General features: G+C 44.2%; 1 protein-coding gene across 1 annotated transcript; it reads left to right on the forward strand.

Moving 5' to 3' along the window:
• Positions 1–179: 179 nt before the first annotated feature.
• Positions 180–12,913, forward strand: GPN3 (GPN-loop GTPase 3). The gene is made up of 8 exons (XM_030860305.2): positions 180–331; positions 3,163–3,271; positions 8,236–8,403; positions 10,102–10,226; positions 10,816–10,931; positions 11,080–11,176; positions 11,707–11,835; positions 12,284–12,913. Exons 1-8 carry the CDS (start codon positions 284–286, stop codon positions 12,344–12,346), a joined length of 855 nt encoding a protein of 284 aa, XP_030716165.1. The 5' UTR covers positions 180–283; the 3' UTR covers positions 12,347–12,913.
• The last annotated feature ends 245 nt before the right edge of the window (positions 12,914–13,158 follow it).

Raw genomic sequence — 13,158 nt, forward strand, 5'->3', positions numbered from 1 at the left:
GACCTCGCCAGAATCCCAACCTTCTTTTTCAGCCAACTACTTCTGCGCACGCGCAAACCCTCCTCGGGCTTTTCGCAAAACGCGTTTCACATGGGATTTGGCCTTCTGGACACCCCGTAGTCAGAGGCGCGGCAGAACTGAAGACGCAAAAGGAATTTGGACTGCGATTGGTTTGTAGTCGTGTTCCGGGAACTCAGTGGGCGTCGCGCGAAGGCTGAAGGGAGCGTCGTGGTGGCGCTCTGGGTCTCGGCGGCGGGAGGTGTCAGGAACCGCGGGAGCAAGCATGCCTCGGTATGCGCAGCTGGTCATGGGCCCCGCAGGCAGCGGGAAGGTGAGGCTTTGGCGGAAGAAGGAGAGAAATGTCGAAGTTTGTGGGAGGCTGGGAGGTTCAGGTCCTGAGGGAGGAGCTGGCGGTTGTGTGTATTGGGGACCTTGAGACCCTGGGCAGCTCGCTTCTGCAGTCTGGGCTTCAGTGTTCCTTTTGTTGTTGTTTTGAAAGGAGATTGATGATAGTTGCTAATATTTATTGCGTACTTAAGCCCCAGATACTGCCCCAAGTTATAGCGTACTTAAGCCCCAGATCCTTTCCTGTTAAGGAAAAACAACTTACTTCCTTAAAAATCCTGTGAGTTAAGTCCTGTTACTCCCATTTTGCCGGTAAGGAAAATGAGACACAGAAAGGTTAAGTTTTTGCTCAGGGTGACACACCTAGTAAATGATGGCTGGAATTTGAATCCAGTTTTGTCTAACTCCAGAATTTGTCCCCAGTCTTTAACCCAGGAGGTTAAAGTGGGGTCTCGTTAATCACTGCTTCTCAGAGATTGAGACGTGGACTTATGGAATTTGAGGAGACTTTAGGAGGTACATGGGCCTGACATTAATGAGCATTGAATCGTGTATTGAGAAAGTTGCTCCCTTTTCAGTTTTCTTTCAGTTTGCATTGAGGTGAAATCATCAGTTTGGCGCTAGCGTATCTTCAACACTTCTTTAATTCTCAAGTCTTTTTGGAGAGCAGATTTTAGACTCAGAGGTTTTGACAGGCAACTATATTCAGCTAGAACTGAAAGAATTTTGTTAAAGTTGCATATAATTTTATGATTACCTTCACGTTATGGAAATTATAACTGGTTTTCTGGTTAGAGATACAGTTTTTTCTTGTAAACAACTATTAAGGGAATCCTATTAGGGGCACTCAAATATGGTAGAAATTGTGACGATATTGATCAAGTAACAGGAGTGTGGGAAACACTGGAGTCTGTGGAGGTGTTGTGTGGCTTCAGTTTTTTGTTTTTTGGTTTTTTTTATAAATTTATTTTATTTATTTTTGTCTGTGTTGGGTCTTCGCTGCTGTGTGCAGGCTTTCTCTAGTTGTGGCAAGCAGGGGCTACTCTTTGTTGTGGTGCGCGGGCTTCTCATTGCGGTGGCTTCTCTTGTTGCGGAGCACGGGCTCTAGGCACACGGGCTTCAGTAGCTGTGGCTCGCGGGCTCTAGAGCGCAGGCTTAGTAGTTGTGGCACACGGGGTTAGTTGCTCTGCGGCATGTGGGATCTTCGCGGACCAGGGCTCGAACCTGTGTCCCCTCCACTGGCAGGCAGATTCTTAACCACTGCGCCACCGGGGAAGCCCTGGCTTCAGTTTTTAAATTGACAAACACGTTGCTCTGATGCTTGGCCTATTCTGGGTGCAGGAGATACACATGCGACTATGATATGGCCCTTGCTTACCCGAAGCCAGTAGTCTACTTAAAATACAGTGTGATGTATAGAGAGGACCTCCTAGGCAGAGAGAACAGTGTGTGTAAAGTCACTGAGGAGAAAGATAAAAGCATGATAGAGATTATTTCTATATTCTAGATTAATTTTCAGACAGATTGTGTTAGATAAGTATCTTTCTATAAACTTTTTGATGCCTGCTACCAGAAATACTCACTGGGCATGTTCTTTGTGCCAAGCATTGTTCTGGGCCCTGGGGATTGTGTAGTGACTAAAACACACTCACAAAGTCCTGTGCACTTGTGGAGTTTATTCAAACATATGAGTCAATTAGAAATAATTATCAAGCATTTATTATGTACCAGGTATTGTTATAGTCCCTGGGCGTATACAACTGAATACAACATCCCTGCCTTTATTTATTTACTTACTTTATGGCCTTGCTGTGTGATTTGCTGGATCTTAGTTCCCTGACCAGGGATCAAACCTGGGCCTTGGCAGTGAAGGTGCCAAATCCTAACCACTGGACAGCCAGGGAATTCCCAACACATTCCCACCTTTATTTTTTTATCTTTTATTTTTTAAAAAAGTATTTATTTGTTTATTTGGCTGTGCCGGGTCTTAGTTGCAGCACGTGGGATCTTTGTTGAGGCGAGTGGGATCTTTAGTTGCAGCATGCAGGCTCTTAGTTGCTACATGTGGGATCTAGTTCCCTCAACAGGGATTGAACCCAGACCCCCTGCATTGGGAGTATGGAGTCTTAGCCACTGGACCACCAGGAAAGTTCCCACATCCCTGCCTTTAAATAGAGGGTGGGAGAGACAGACAAGTAGCCTAGAGATTTTAACGTAGTACATGAGGGATAAAAAATTTTCTAAACCCAAAGTTGTAAACTGATAGTGCACTTCCAGGCTATTTACTGGCCTGATATTCTCTCATCTTGGAATGTTACTCCCCTGGCTTGGCAAGCACACTGCTGTCTCTCAGCTCAGATATTCCCTTCTCAGAGACATCGTCCCTGAGCACCCCACCTAAAGCTTTGTTTGGACTGTACCAATCCTAGTGGAGACACCTTGTGTCAGGTGCTGCAATGTGTAATCAGAAATCTTCCCTTTAAATTCCACTTGTTGCATGTTAGAGCAGTAAGGAGCCTTGGTGATCATGGAGGCCATTCCAGTTAGAGACAAGAAAATTGAGGGACAGATTGGAAAAGCACCCTCCCCAGAGTTACCCATGAGTCCGAGCCAGGTCTGGATCTGCAGCCCAGTCAGGTGTCCTGACTCCCAGCCCAGTGCCTTTTCCCTCTTTTCAGTCAGCTTCTTGGTCAATGAAGGAATAGTTTTGGCCTTAGTAGACACGGCTCAAGGGGTGTGGAGAGTCCTTCTGGAGGTGTAGATGGTAAGCACTGCACTGCTTGTTGCTGTAACCCCTCATGCTTTGTGACATTACAGAGCACCTATTGTGCCACCATTGTCCAGCACTGTGAAGCCCTCAATCGGTCTGTCCAAGTTGTGAACCTAGATCCTGCAGCAGAACATTTCAACTACTCCGTGATGGCTGGTAAGTCCTGAGCAGAGCCTTGCCCCTCCTTCAGGAAAAATAGGGGAGTAGGGAGGCAGTGAGCACTGGCTGCTCAACACAGAAGCTGAAAATTAATACAGTCTGGTCCCCTGGTTTTGTGGTGAACAACATGAGGCTGAATGTCATTTGGTGACATCAGCTCATGTTGATGTATGTGACAGTATCCTTTCTTAGTCTCTGAAGTAAGAATTAAAAATGAGTAGACTCCTCCCTCACCACCCTTCCCTTTTGTTTCTTTCATGTTTGATCATGTTTGGTAAACCTGTTTTACTGCTGATCATACTATAAGTGAACAACCTAAATGTTTTGTTTTGTCTTTTAAGTCTCTTAATTTATTCATTCAATTGTCTGTTGAACACCTACTTTATGCCAGGCACCAGGGTTATAGCAGAGGACAAGACAGATACTATCCCTACCTTTGTGGACCTTTTAGCAAGGGAGATAAGCAAAATGATAAACATGTTACAGATTGTGGTAAGGACTGCTTTAGGCTGATGAGAAGGAATAACTGGGAGAGGTTGCTTTAGGGATGACGTCTCTGAGAAGGAGCTCTTTGGGCCTAGACCTGAAGATGGTAATGTGCTCACCAAGTTGGAAGAATATCAAGGTCACTATATAAGGGAGAGATGGGAAAGGGCTTGGTGTGTTCCAGAAAAAGCGAAGATGCTGATAAGCTGGGGCATAAGGAGTGAAGGAAAGAGATGGGTAGGAGCTAGTAGGACATGAGAAGTATGGATTTTTTCCTGTTTTTTACCCTGTTTAGTCTGTTTGGGCCACTGTAACAAAATACCAGACTGGGTGGCTTATAAACAACAGAAATGGATTTCTCACAGTTCAGGAGGCCGGAAGTCCAATATTAGGGTGCTGCCAGCATGGTCAGATTCTGGCGAAGGCCCTCTTCCCAGTTGTAGACTGCTGACTTCTCACTGTGTCCTCACATGATGGAAGGGGGAGAGGGACCTCTTTTATAAAAGCACTAATCCCATTCACCTCCCCAAAGCCCCACCTACTAGTATCATCATCCTGGGCGTTAGGTTTTCAACATATGAGTTTTAGAGGGACACAAATACTCAATTTATAAGGGACTTCGCTGGCAGTCCAGTAGGTAGGACTCCACGCTTCCATTGCAGGGGGCATGGGTTCAATCCCTGGTCGGGGAACTAAGATCCCGCAAGCTGTGTGCGGCACAGCCACCCCCCTCAAAAAAAAAAATCCTCAATTTACAGCACCTTTCAACAGTGGAATGTCATTAGAGGGTTTCCAGCAGGGGGAGAGGATTGACATCTGATTTACGGTTTTCTTTTGTTATTTTTTTGGTGAGGGGTTATTTGTTTTTTTAATATTTATTTATTTGGTTGTGGCGAGTCTTAGTTGCGGCAGGTGGGCTCCTTAGTTACGGCAAGAGGGCTCCTTAGTTGCGGCTTGTGAGCTCCTTAGTTGCGGCTCGCTGGCTTCTTGGTTGTGGCACATGGGTTCCTTAGTTGCGGCTTGAGGGCTCCTTAGTTGTGGCATGCTAACTCTCACTTACAGCATGCATGTGGGATCTAGTTCCCAGACCAGGGATCAAATCCGGGCCCCCTGCATTGGGAGCATGAAGTCTTAACCACTGTGCCACCAGGGAAGTCCCTGATTTATGTTTTTAATCTTTTTTTTTTTTTTTTTTTTTTGCGGTACGCGGGTCTCTCACTGTTGTGACCTCTCCCGCCGCGGAGCACAGGCTCCGGACGTGCAGGCCCAGCGGCCATGGCTTACGGGCCCAGCCGCTCTGCGGCACGTGGGATCCCCCCGGACCGGGGCACGAACCCGCGTCCCCTGCATCGGCAGGCGGACTCCCAACAACTGCGCCACCAGGGAAGCCCCCTGATTTATGTTTTTAAAAATAACTGGCTCTCAGATGAAAAATGGACTCTAGAGGGTCAAGAGTCGAAGCAGGGACCAGCAGTGAGGCTATTACAGTTGTCTAGGTGGCTTGGACTAGGGTGATCATGGTGGAGATACAAAGGAGCAGGCAGATATGGTATATATTTTGCAAGTAGAATTAGCAGCATTTTGTGGGAGATTGAACTAGAAGGGTGTAGGAAAGGGAGAGATCAGGGGTCACTCTTAGGTTTCTGACTTGAGCTGTTGAGTGCATGATATTGTTTACTGAGGAGGAAGACAAATCGGTTTAAGTTTGAGGCAGTTCTCTTTGCACTTGCTAAGTTTGAGATGTCTGATAGCTATCTAAGAGGTTATACCAAGAAGGCATTCGGGGACTTCCCTGGTGGCGCAGTGGTTGGGAATCCGCCTGCCAACGCAGGGGACACGGGTTCAAGCCGTGGTCCGGGAAGATCCCACATACCGTGGAACAACTAAGCCCCTGCGCCACAACTACTGAGCCTGCGCTCTAGAGCCCGTGAGCCACAACTACTGAGCCCGCGTGCTGCAACTACTGAAGCCCACAAGCCTTGAAGTTGTCTCATCTTCAGGAGTCTGGTAGAGGAGGTGGGGTCAGTGAGGTAGGAAAAAAGTCAGGAAAATGTAGCATCAAAGAAGCCAGGAGGGGACTTCCCTGGTGGCGCAGTGGTTAAGAATCCACCTGCCAGTGCAGGGGACACGGGTTCAAACCCTGGTCCAGGAAGATCCCACATGCTGTGGAGCAACTGAGCTTGTGCACCACAACTACTGAGCCTGCACTCTAGAGCCCGTGCTCCGCAACAAGAGAAGCCACTGCAATGAGAAGCCTGCGCACCGCAATGAAGAGTAGCCTCCGCTCACCACAAGTAGAGAAAGCCTGCACGCAAGCAACGAAGACCCAACACAGCCAAAAATAAATAAGTAAATCTATTTAAAAAAAGCCAGGAGAAGAGACTGTTTCACTAAAGAGCTGGTGCCTGGTTATGTCAGATGCAGCTGGGAAGTTGTACAAGAAGACAGAGGAGTGACTGTGAGATTTGGGAATGTGGAAGTGTTGGCGACTTTGGTGATTTCAGTGGGATGGTAGGGATGGAGGCCAGGTTGCAGTGGTTTGAAGAGTGAACTGAGGTGATGCCGTGTAGATGCTGAGCAGAGATGACTTGCTGAGGAAGTTTTGCTGTGAAAGAAGCAGAGAAGTGGGACTATAACTGGTGGGGTATGTGAGGGTCAAGGGAGGTTTTAAGGTTGAAGATGGTAACTGGAACAGAGTTGTATGCTGAAGAGAATGATCCAATAAAAAGAAAGAAACTGAAGATACCAGAGAGGGGCAATGACTGTAAGGTTGACTGCGAGAGTGAGAAAGGGGAGGGGCTCCCAAACAGGTGGAGGGTTTTGCCTTTGCCAAGAGTTGGGGAGTTCTTCCATTGTAGCCGGAAGGAAGCCAAGGTGGAAGGCACCATGTAATATTGGTGGTGGGAATGTGGGAAATTCTCTTTTGTTGACTTCTGGTTTCTGTGAATGTCATGTGTGGTCATCAGCTGAGGGTGGCTAGAAGTGGGTGTGGGTAGGGTGAGGGAGGCAGGTTGAAAAGAGAGGAAGAGGTATGAAACAGTCATCTTCCTTGAGAAAAAGCATTTCATTGCTTTGGGATCATTTGGTTACTTCCAACAGAGAGCACTCAAGCTAGCCTATATAAAAGGAGGATTTTTTAGAAGGAACTGGGGGACTCCTCACAAAACCCAAGAGCAAGCAAGGCTTTATGAGAGACTGGAACCCAAAACATAAAAACTAACAGGAATCTAGGCTGGCTTTCTGTCTCTTTTTGTCTGTCTTACAGACCAGCTTCTCTGCTTCGGGATGCACATGGCAGCCAACAAAAATCCCCCCACCTCTAGTTCACATCACTTTCTGGTTCAAGTGCCTTACTGACTAATGTCCTTGAGTCATCCTTTTAGAAGGCCCTAACTTTGAGCAGATGTTTATCCCTGGGAAAGTGCATAGGAAGACATTATCCATATAAATGTGGCTGTGAGTGAACTGAGATTGTAGGTTTGAACACAAGAGTACTGATTTCCAATACTTTGTAATAGAAGAGAATCATATGTATACCAGAATGTTTAAGCTCCTGCTATAGGTGATTTAGCTACATTATCTCATGTAGTCCTCATCCTTCTACCCCAGGATATATGATTTGTCCCCACTCTTATACATAAGGAAAGTGAGGCACAGGGAGGTTAAGTAGCTTCCCTAGGGTGATGATATTAAGAAACGGTAATTGGTTTTCTTGGTATGGTTTTGTTTTACTTGCTTAAGAATAGGTGGTGTATATTCACATTGTTCAAATTGCAAAAGGTACAGAAGAGTAAAAGTATGCAGGAAACCGTCTTCCTCCCAGCTCTGTGTCCTGGCAGGTGGCTACCCTCCCTTGAGGCAGCCAGTGTTGCTAGTTTCTGGGATATCTTTCCAAAGTCTATGCATGTAAAATAAAATATGTATATTTGTATATATAGTAAATTTTTGTCTTTTTTTTTTTTTTAACACAAATGACGGCATTCTAACACAGAGTTCTGCACCTTGCAATTTTCAGTGAATAGTATACCTGGAAGATTATATCACCTCAGTTCTTAAAGAGCTTCTCCTTTATTTTATTTTTTTTGCGGTACGCGGGCCTCTCACCGCTGTGGCCTCTCCCGTTGCAGAGCACAGGCTCCCGACGCACAGGCTCAGCGGCCATGGCTCACGGGCCTAGCCGCTCCGCGGCATGTGGGATCCTTCCGCACTGGGGCACGAACCCGTGTCCCCGGCATCGGCAGGCGGACTCTCAACCACTGTGCTACCAGGGAAGCCCAAGAGCTTCTCCTTTTTATGGTTGGATAGGATTTCATTGTCTGGCTGTACAAAAATGTATTTAATTTGTTACTATGGACACTGCTACAGTGAATAACCATGTACAGAAGTAATTTCATGCATGTGAGTTTTTATATAATTGTTAATTATCACCAGTGAGGATAATGCTCTTGTATTGTGGTCCCTCTCTGTGGTTTCAGACATCCGGGAATTGATTGAGGTGGATGACGTGATGGAGGACAATACTCTGCAGTTCGGTCCCAATGGAGGATTGGTATTTTGCATGGAATACTTTGCCAATAATTTCGATTGGCTAGAGGACTGTCTCGGCCATGTAGAGGATGACTACATCCTTTTTGACTGTCCAGGTAAGTCAGCTATCTGAATGTATCATTTTCCCTGAAGTCGTGCTCATTCTGTCCTCAGTGGAGAAAGTGGAGTGAGCATTCGTAGCTCTAAACCCTGCTGCGGTAAGGTACAACTCGCTTACTTATTGGCTTATATTAATTCATTGAGTTTACTGAGTGCTTATTTTGTACGCTGGAAATACCTAGAAAGCAAGGTACCCATGGTCTCTGCCCTCATGGAGTCCACAGGCAAGTGGTAGTGCTAGGCAGTATAAACAAAAATCACCCAAATGGACTTCCCTGGTGGCACAGTGGTTAAGAATCTGCCTGCCAATGCAGGGTACATGGGTTCAATCCCTGGTCCGGGAAGATCCCTCCCACATGCCGCAGAGCAGCTAAGCCCATGTGCCACAACTACTAAGCCTGTGCTCTAGAACTTGCGAGCCACAACTACTGAGCCCACGTGCCACAACTACTGAGCCCGCGTGCCTATAGCCCGTGCTCTGCAACAAGAGAAGCCACTGCAATGAGAAGTCCACACACCACAACAAAGAGTAGCCCCCGCTCGCCGCAACTAGAGAAAGCCCGTGCACAGCAGCGACGACCCAGTGCAGCCATAAATAAATAAATAAACAAACAAATAAATAAATAATCACCCAAATGATTATTTAATATATTTCTGACAGGCACTCCACAGGAGTAGCACAGACCATCACACAGCAGGGAGGTTGGGGAGGCTTCTCATCAAGTAGCATGTAAGCCAGACCTTAGGGTGAGGTGAGGGAGACTGTGCTGCAGGCAGAGGGCACAGCATGCTGAAGGCCTTGCGGCAGGAAGGAATGAGCTGTGTTTGAGGCACCAAAAAGGCCCTTGTGGCTGGAGCACAGTAAACAAAGGGAAGTGTCCTGAGGTGAGACTGGTAGGGGACAGATGATCACACGACTTCTCAAGCCAAATTATGAATTTAAGACTTAAGCCTAACCTAGTTTTGATCGTTTGTGGCTCTCACATTTTTTCCCCTTTTTTTAAAAATAAATTTACTTATTTATTTATTTATTTTTAGCTGCGTTGGGTCTTCGTTGCTGCACGCGGGCTTTCTGTAGTTGCGGCGAGCGGAGGCTGCTCTTCCTTGTCATGTGCAGGCTTCTCATTGTGGTGGCTTCTCGTTGCGGAGCACAGGCTCTAGGCGTGCGGGCTTCAGTAGTTGTGGCACGTGGGCTCTAGAGCGCAGGCTCAGTTGTTGTGGTGCACGGGTTTAGTTGCTCCGCAGCATGTGGGATCTTCCCGGACCAGGGCTCGAACCTGTGTCCCCTCCACTGGCAGGCAGATTCTTAACCACTGCGCCACCAGGGAAGTCCCTCCCCTTTGTTTTTAACTGAACATACACACACCCACAGAAAACTGCAGAGGTCATAAGTGTACAGCTTGATGAAGATTCCCAAACCTAGCACACCTTTGTAGCATTCACTTTTGATCAGCAGAAACGGAAGTGTGAAGAACCTCACTTTCTACGTAAAACTGCATAGTTTCCTTGGGATTCTCGTGGTATTGTGATTGCTTCAAGAGCCTGTAAGACCCCTTGAAAATTGAATATGTTACCACCAGAGGTTGACTTCGTTTTTTTTTTTCCTCAGCTGTCTTATAGGAAATTGTTTTCCTGTAATTTGGTAATTTAACATATATCCTGATTGTAATAGTCTCATAATGTTCTTCATGTAGGTCAGATTGAATTGTACACTCACCTGCCCGTGATGAAACAGCTGGTCCAGCAACTAGAACAGTGGGAGTTTCGAGTCTGTGGAGTTTTTCTTGTTGATTCTCAGTTCATGGTGGAGTCGTTCAAGGTTCGAGGATAAATCTGTTGTCGATTTTTCAGTCATGGGTACAAGCAGATGGCAGTCTCCTTTAATTGTTGCAGGATTTCTGGATGTTTCACAAACTATACTCTAGAATTATTTAATATCCCGTAATATTAAATTATTATAATAATGTATTCTTAACTCAAATGATAAATTGTGATACTGTATAGATTTGGGGGAACTACTTACCAAGAAAAATTAGGCAGATGTGTATCTTCATATAAGTCTGTTTTTCTGATGATGTTTTATCTAGTTTATGAACTATCTAAAACAAACATTATTTCCCATTAGTAGCCCCTAAGGAATATTTGATGGAAAAGATTAAAGGTGTCATCTAAATTGAGATTTGTGATCACCATGGATTAAATATACATTTTCCCTCCTTATCCTCACCCTTGGAAACCAGCGGTCAAGAATCTGATTAGTGGACTGTCTTCTTTTACTTTACTTTAGCCTTTCTTTTACTTAGGCCAGTTTTGTTCAGAGAGAAGCAGGAGCCTCTCTTTTATGTGGAGACCAGGGAACTTTTTTGGCACCAGTTGATTCATCTTCCCTTTTCTGTTTCCTCCTTCAGTTTATTTCTGGCATCTTATCAGCCCTGAGTGCTATGATCTCTCTAGAAATTCCTCAGGTTAACGTCATGACGAAAATGGATCTGCTGAGTAAGAAAGCTAAAAAGGAAATTGAGAAGTGAGTTTGCTTCTTCCATATCATCATATGTCAGCTGCAGAGATGAACCTTCTAAGCTTTATTTCGATGTGAGGTTCTGTCAGTCTATAAATCTAGTTTCCTGATTTATTCTTCCTTTATTCATCAGTCTTCTTTCTCACTTTTAAAGGTTTCTAGATCCAGACATGTATTCTTTATTAGATGACCCTACAAGCGACTTAAGAAGCAAAAAATTCAAAAAATTGACTAACGCTATATGTGGACTGGTAAGCTTTCAAAATTGTTGGATTTTATTTTTAATGACCTGGTCAGGTGTGTATTGGCATCCATTCAGTGGCCACCATTTTGGAAAACATGGTCCAACCCTATTGCCTTGCCAAAGGAGGAGGGTGGGAGTCTGTGGGCTGGCTGGTCAGCAGTTTAATTTAGAAGCAATTATTGGCAGTAGCCAGTAAGTTAACTGATGTGTCTATTATTCCAAGCTGTTTTGGGAGCTCAGACTGTCTTTGCCTTTTGGAATTTCCAGTGGTGGTTGAGTTCAGGTAAATGCCTATGAAACAGTGTCTGGTTCAGTAACAAGTTAGCAAGTATTCTAGTTGGTCATAAGCCAGAAAAATCAGTATTGATTTGCTGTTGTTCTGTCTCTGTCTGTCCTTCCTCCCTACAACACACACACATACACACACACACAAATGGTTTTAACCAGAAGTGTAAATGGTTATAAAACTCAAATATAATTTGAAAATTAAGTATTTTGTACTTCAGAATGACCCTTTCTGAAATCCCCAACTTGTAGATTGACGACTACAGCATGGTTCGATTTTTGCCTTACGATCAGTCAGATGAAGAAAGCATGAACATCGTATTACAGCATATTGATTTTGCCATTCAGTATGGAGAAGACTTGGAATTTAAAGAACCGAAGGTACTTTCTGGTTTGGGGTGTTTATTGCCTTTTGGTAAAAATGTTTACCAGCACTCACTGGCCTCCTGCATAATCCCATGGAGTTAAGCTCTTTGTCCTCAGAGCTTGGGCATACATGGAAAGAGGAGGTGAAATGCAACTGGGCTCGGGCTGCCCTCACGTATGTCAGTGAGGCCCTGTCACAGCACATTAGCTGAGAATTGGCATGAGTATAAACTCGAGGAAGAGTTTACTTCTAAATGAGATATAAGCCCTTTAATTTACCACATGTCTGGAAACATTCTGTCAGTCATTCCTTTTGTTATTAACAATCACTGTGAGCAACACCTGGAGCTGATGCTGGGCGTTAGCTCCTTATAGAGCATTACCTGAAAAACATGTAAGCATATACTAGGTCTAACTGAGGGGAAGTGGATGTATTTTCTATCTTGTGTTTCCTTTGTGTCAGGAACATGAAGATGAGTCATCTTCCGTGTTTGACGAATATTTTCAAGAACACCAGAATGAATGAAGAGTTTGTTAAAAAGTAACCAAATGTGTGAGGAGCTTGTGGCTGAACTGGCAGAACCTTCTTCTCTTCGAAAGATGGAATACTAGAAAGCTACTTACTTTAATGAAAAAAAATAATACTTGACTCTTTATCAGCAATCAGGAACATGCCTGAATCAAGTTCTTAGTTATTCTGAAACTGCTGCTGTTTAAAGTGGCATCTTTTAGTATTATTGGAACAGCATAATTTAGATTTTAAGTCGAAATTGAAATGAATGTAGATAGATTTGTGTATATACTATAAATTAGCACCTGTGATACAGTTAAGACCAGTCTACTTTTAGTTTTACTGTTTGATTTTTGTTATTTTTGAAGTTTTTTTGGAGGGACAGGAATTATTGTAACAAAATATGCATATATGTGTCCAAAGAAAAAAAAATCTGGAAGAATATAGATAGACCATTGCTTACCTGTATCTCCCAGTTTTCCTACATTGAAAATGTATTATTTGTGTAATTTAAAAATGAAAAGTAACTGTGTTTTAAGATATATATGTATATAAATAAAAGAAACAGGAAAATAGTACTAACTTTTTATTACACTCTTGTTTTCCAGTCAGAATTTGAAATATTCAGCCAGGGCAATTTGTTTTTTGGTTTTTTCCCAAAGTTTTGAATGAGTAAATTTCCCCAAGTGTCCAAATGTAGGCAGTGCCTTTTTTTTTTTAAGTGTGATTTGTAGTCTCTGAGCACTTAAAAATGTGTACTTTACTTGAATAACAAATGCACACAAAAATGCAAAAGATAATTTTTTCTTTTTAACTTCTTGACACAT

Source organism: Globicephala melas, chromosome 13 (genome assembly GCF_963455315.2).
Source record: "Globicephala melas chromosome 13, mGloMel1.2, whole genome shotgun sequence".
Lineage (NCBI taxonomy): Eukaryota > Metazoa > Chordata > Mammalia > Artiodactyla > Delphinidae > Globicephala > Globicephala melas.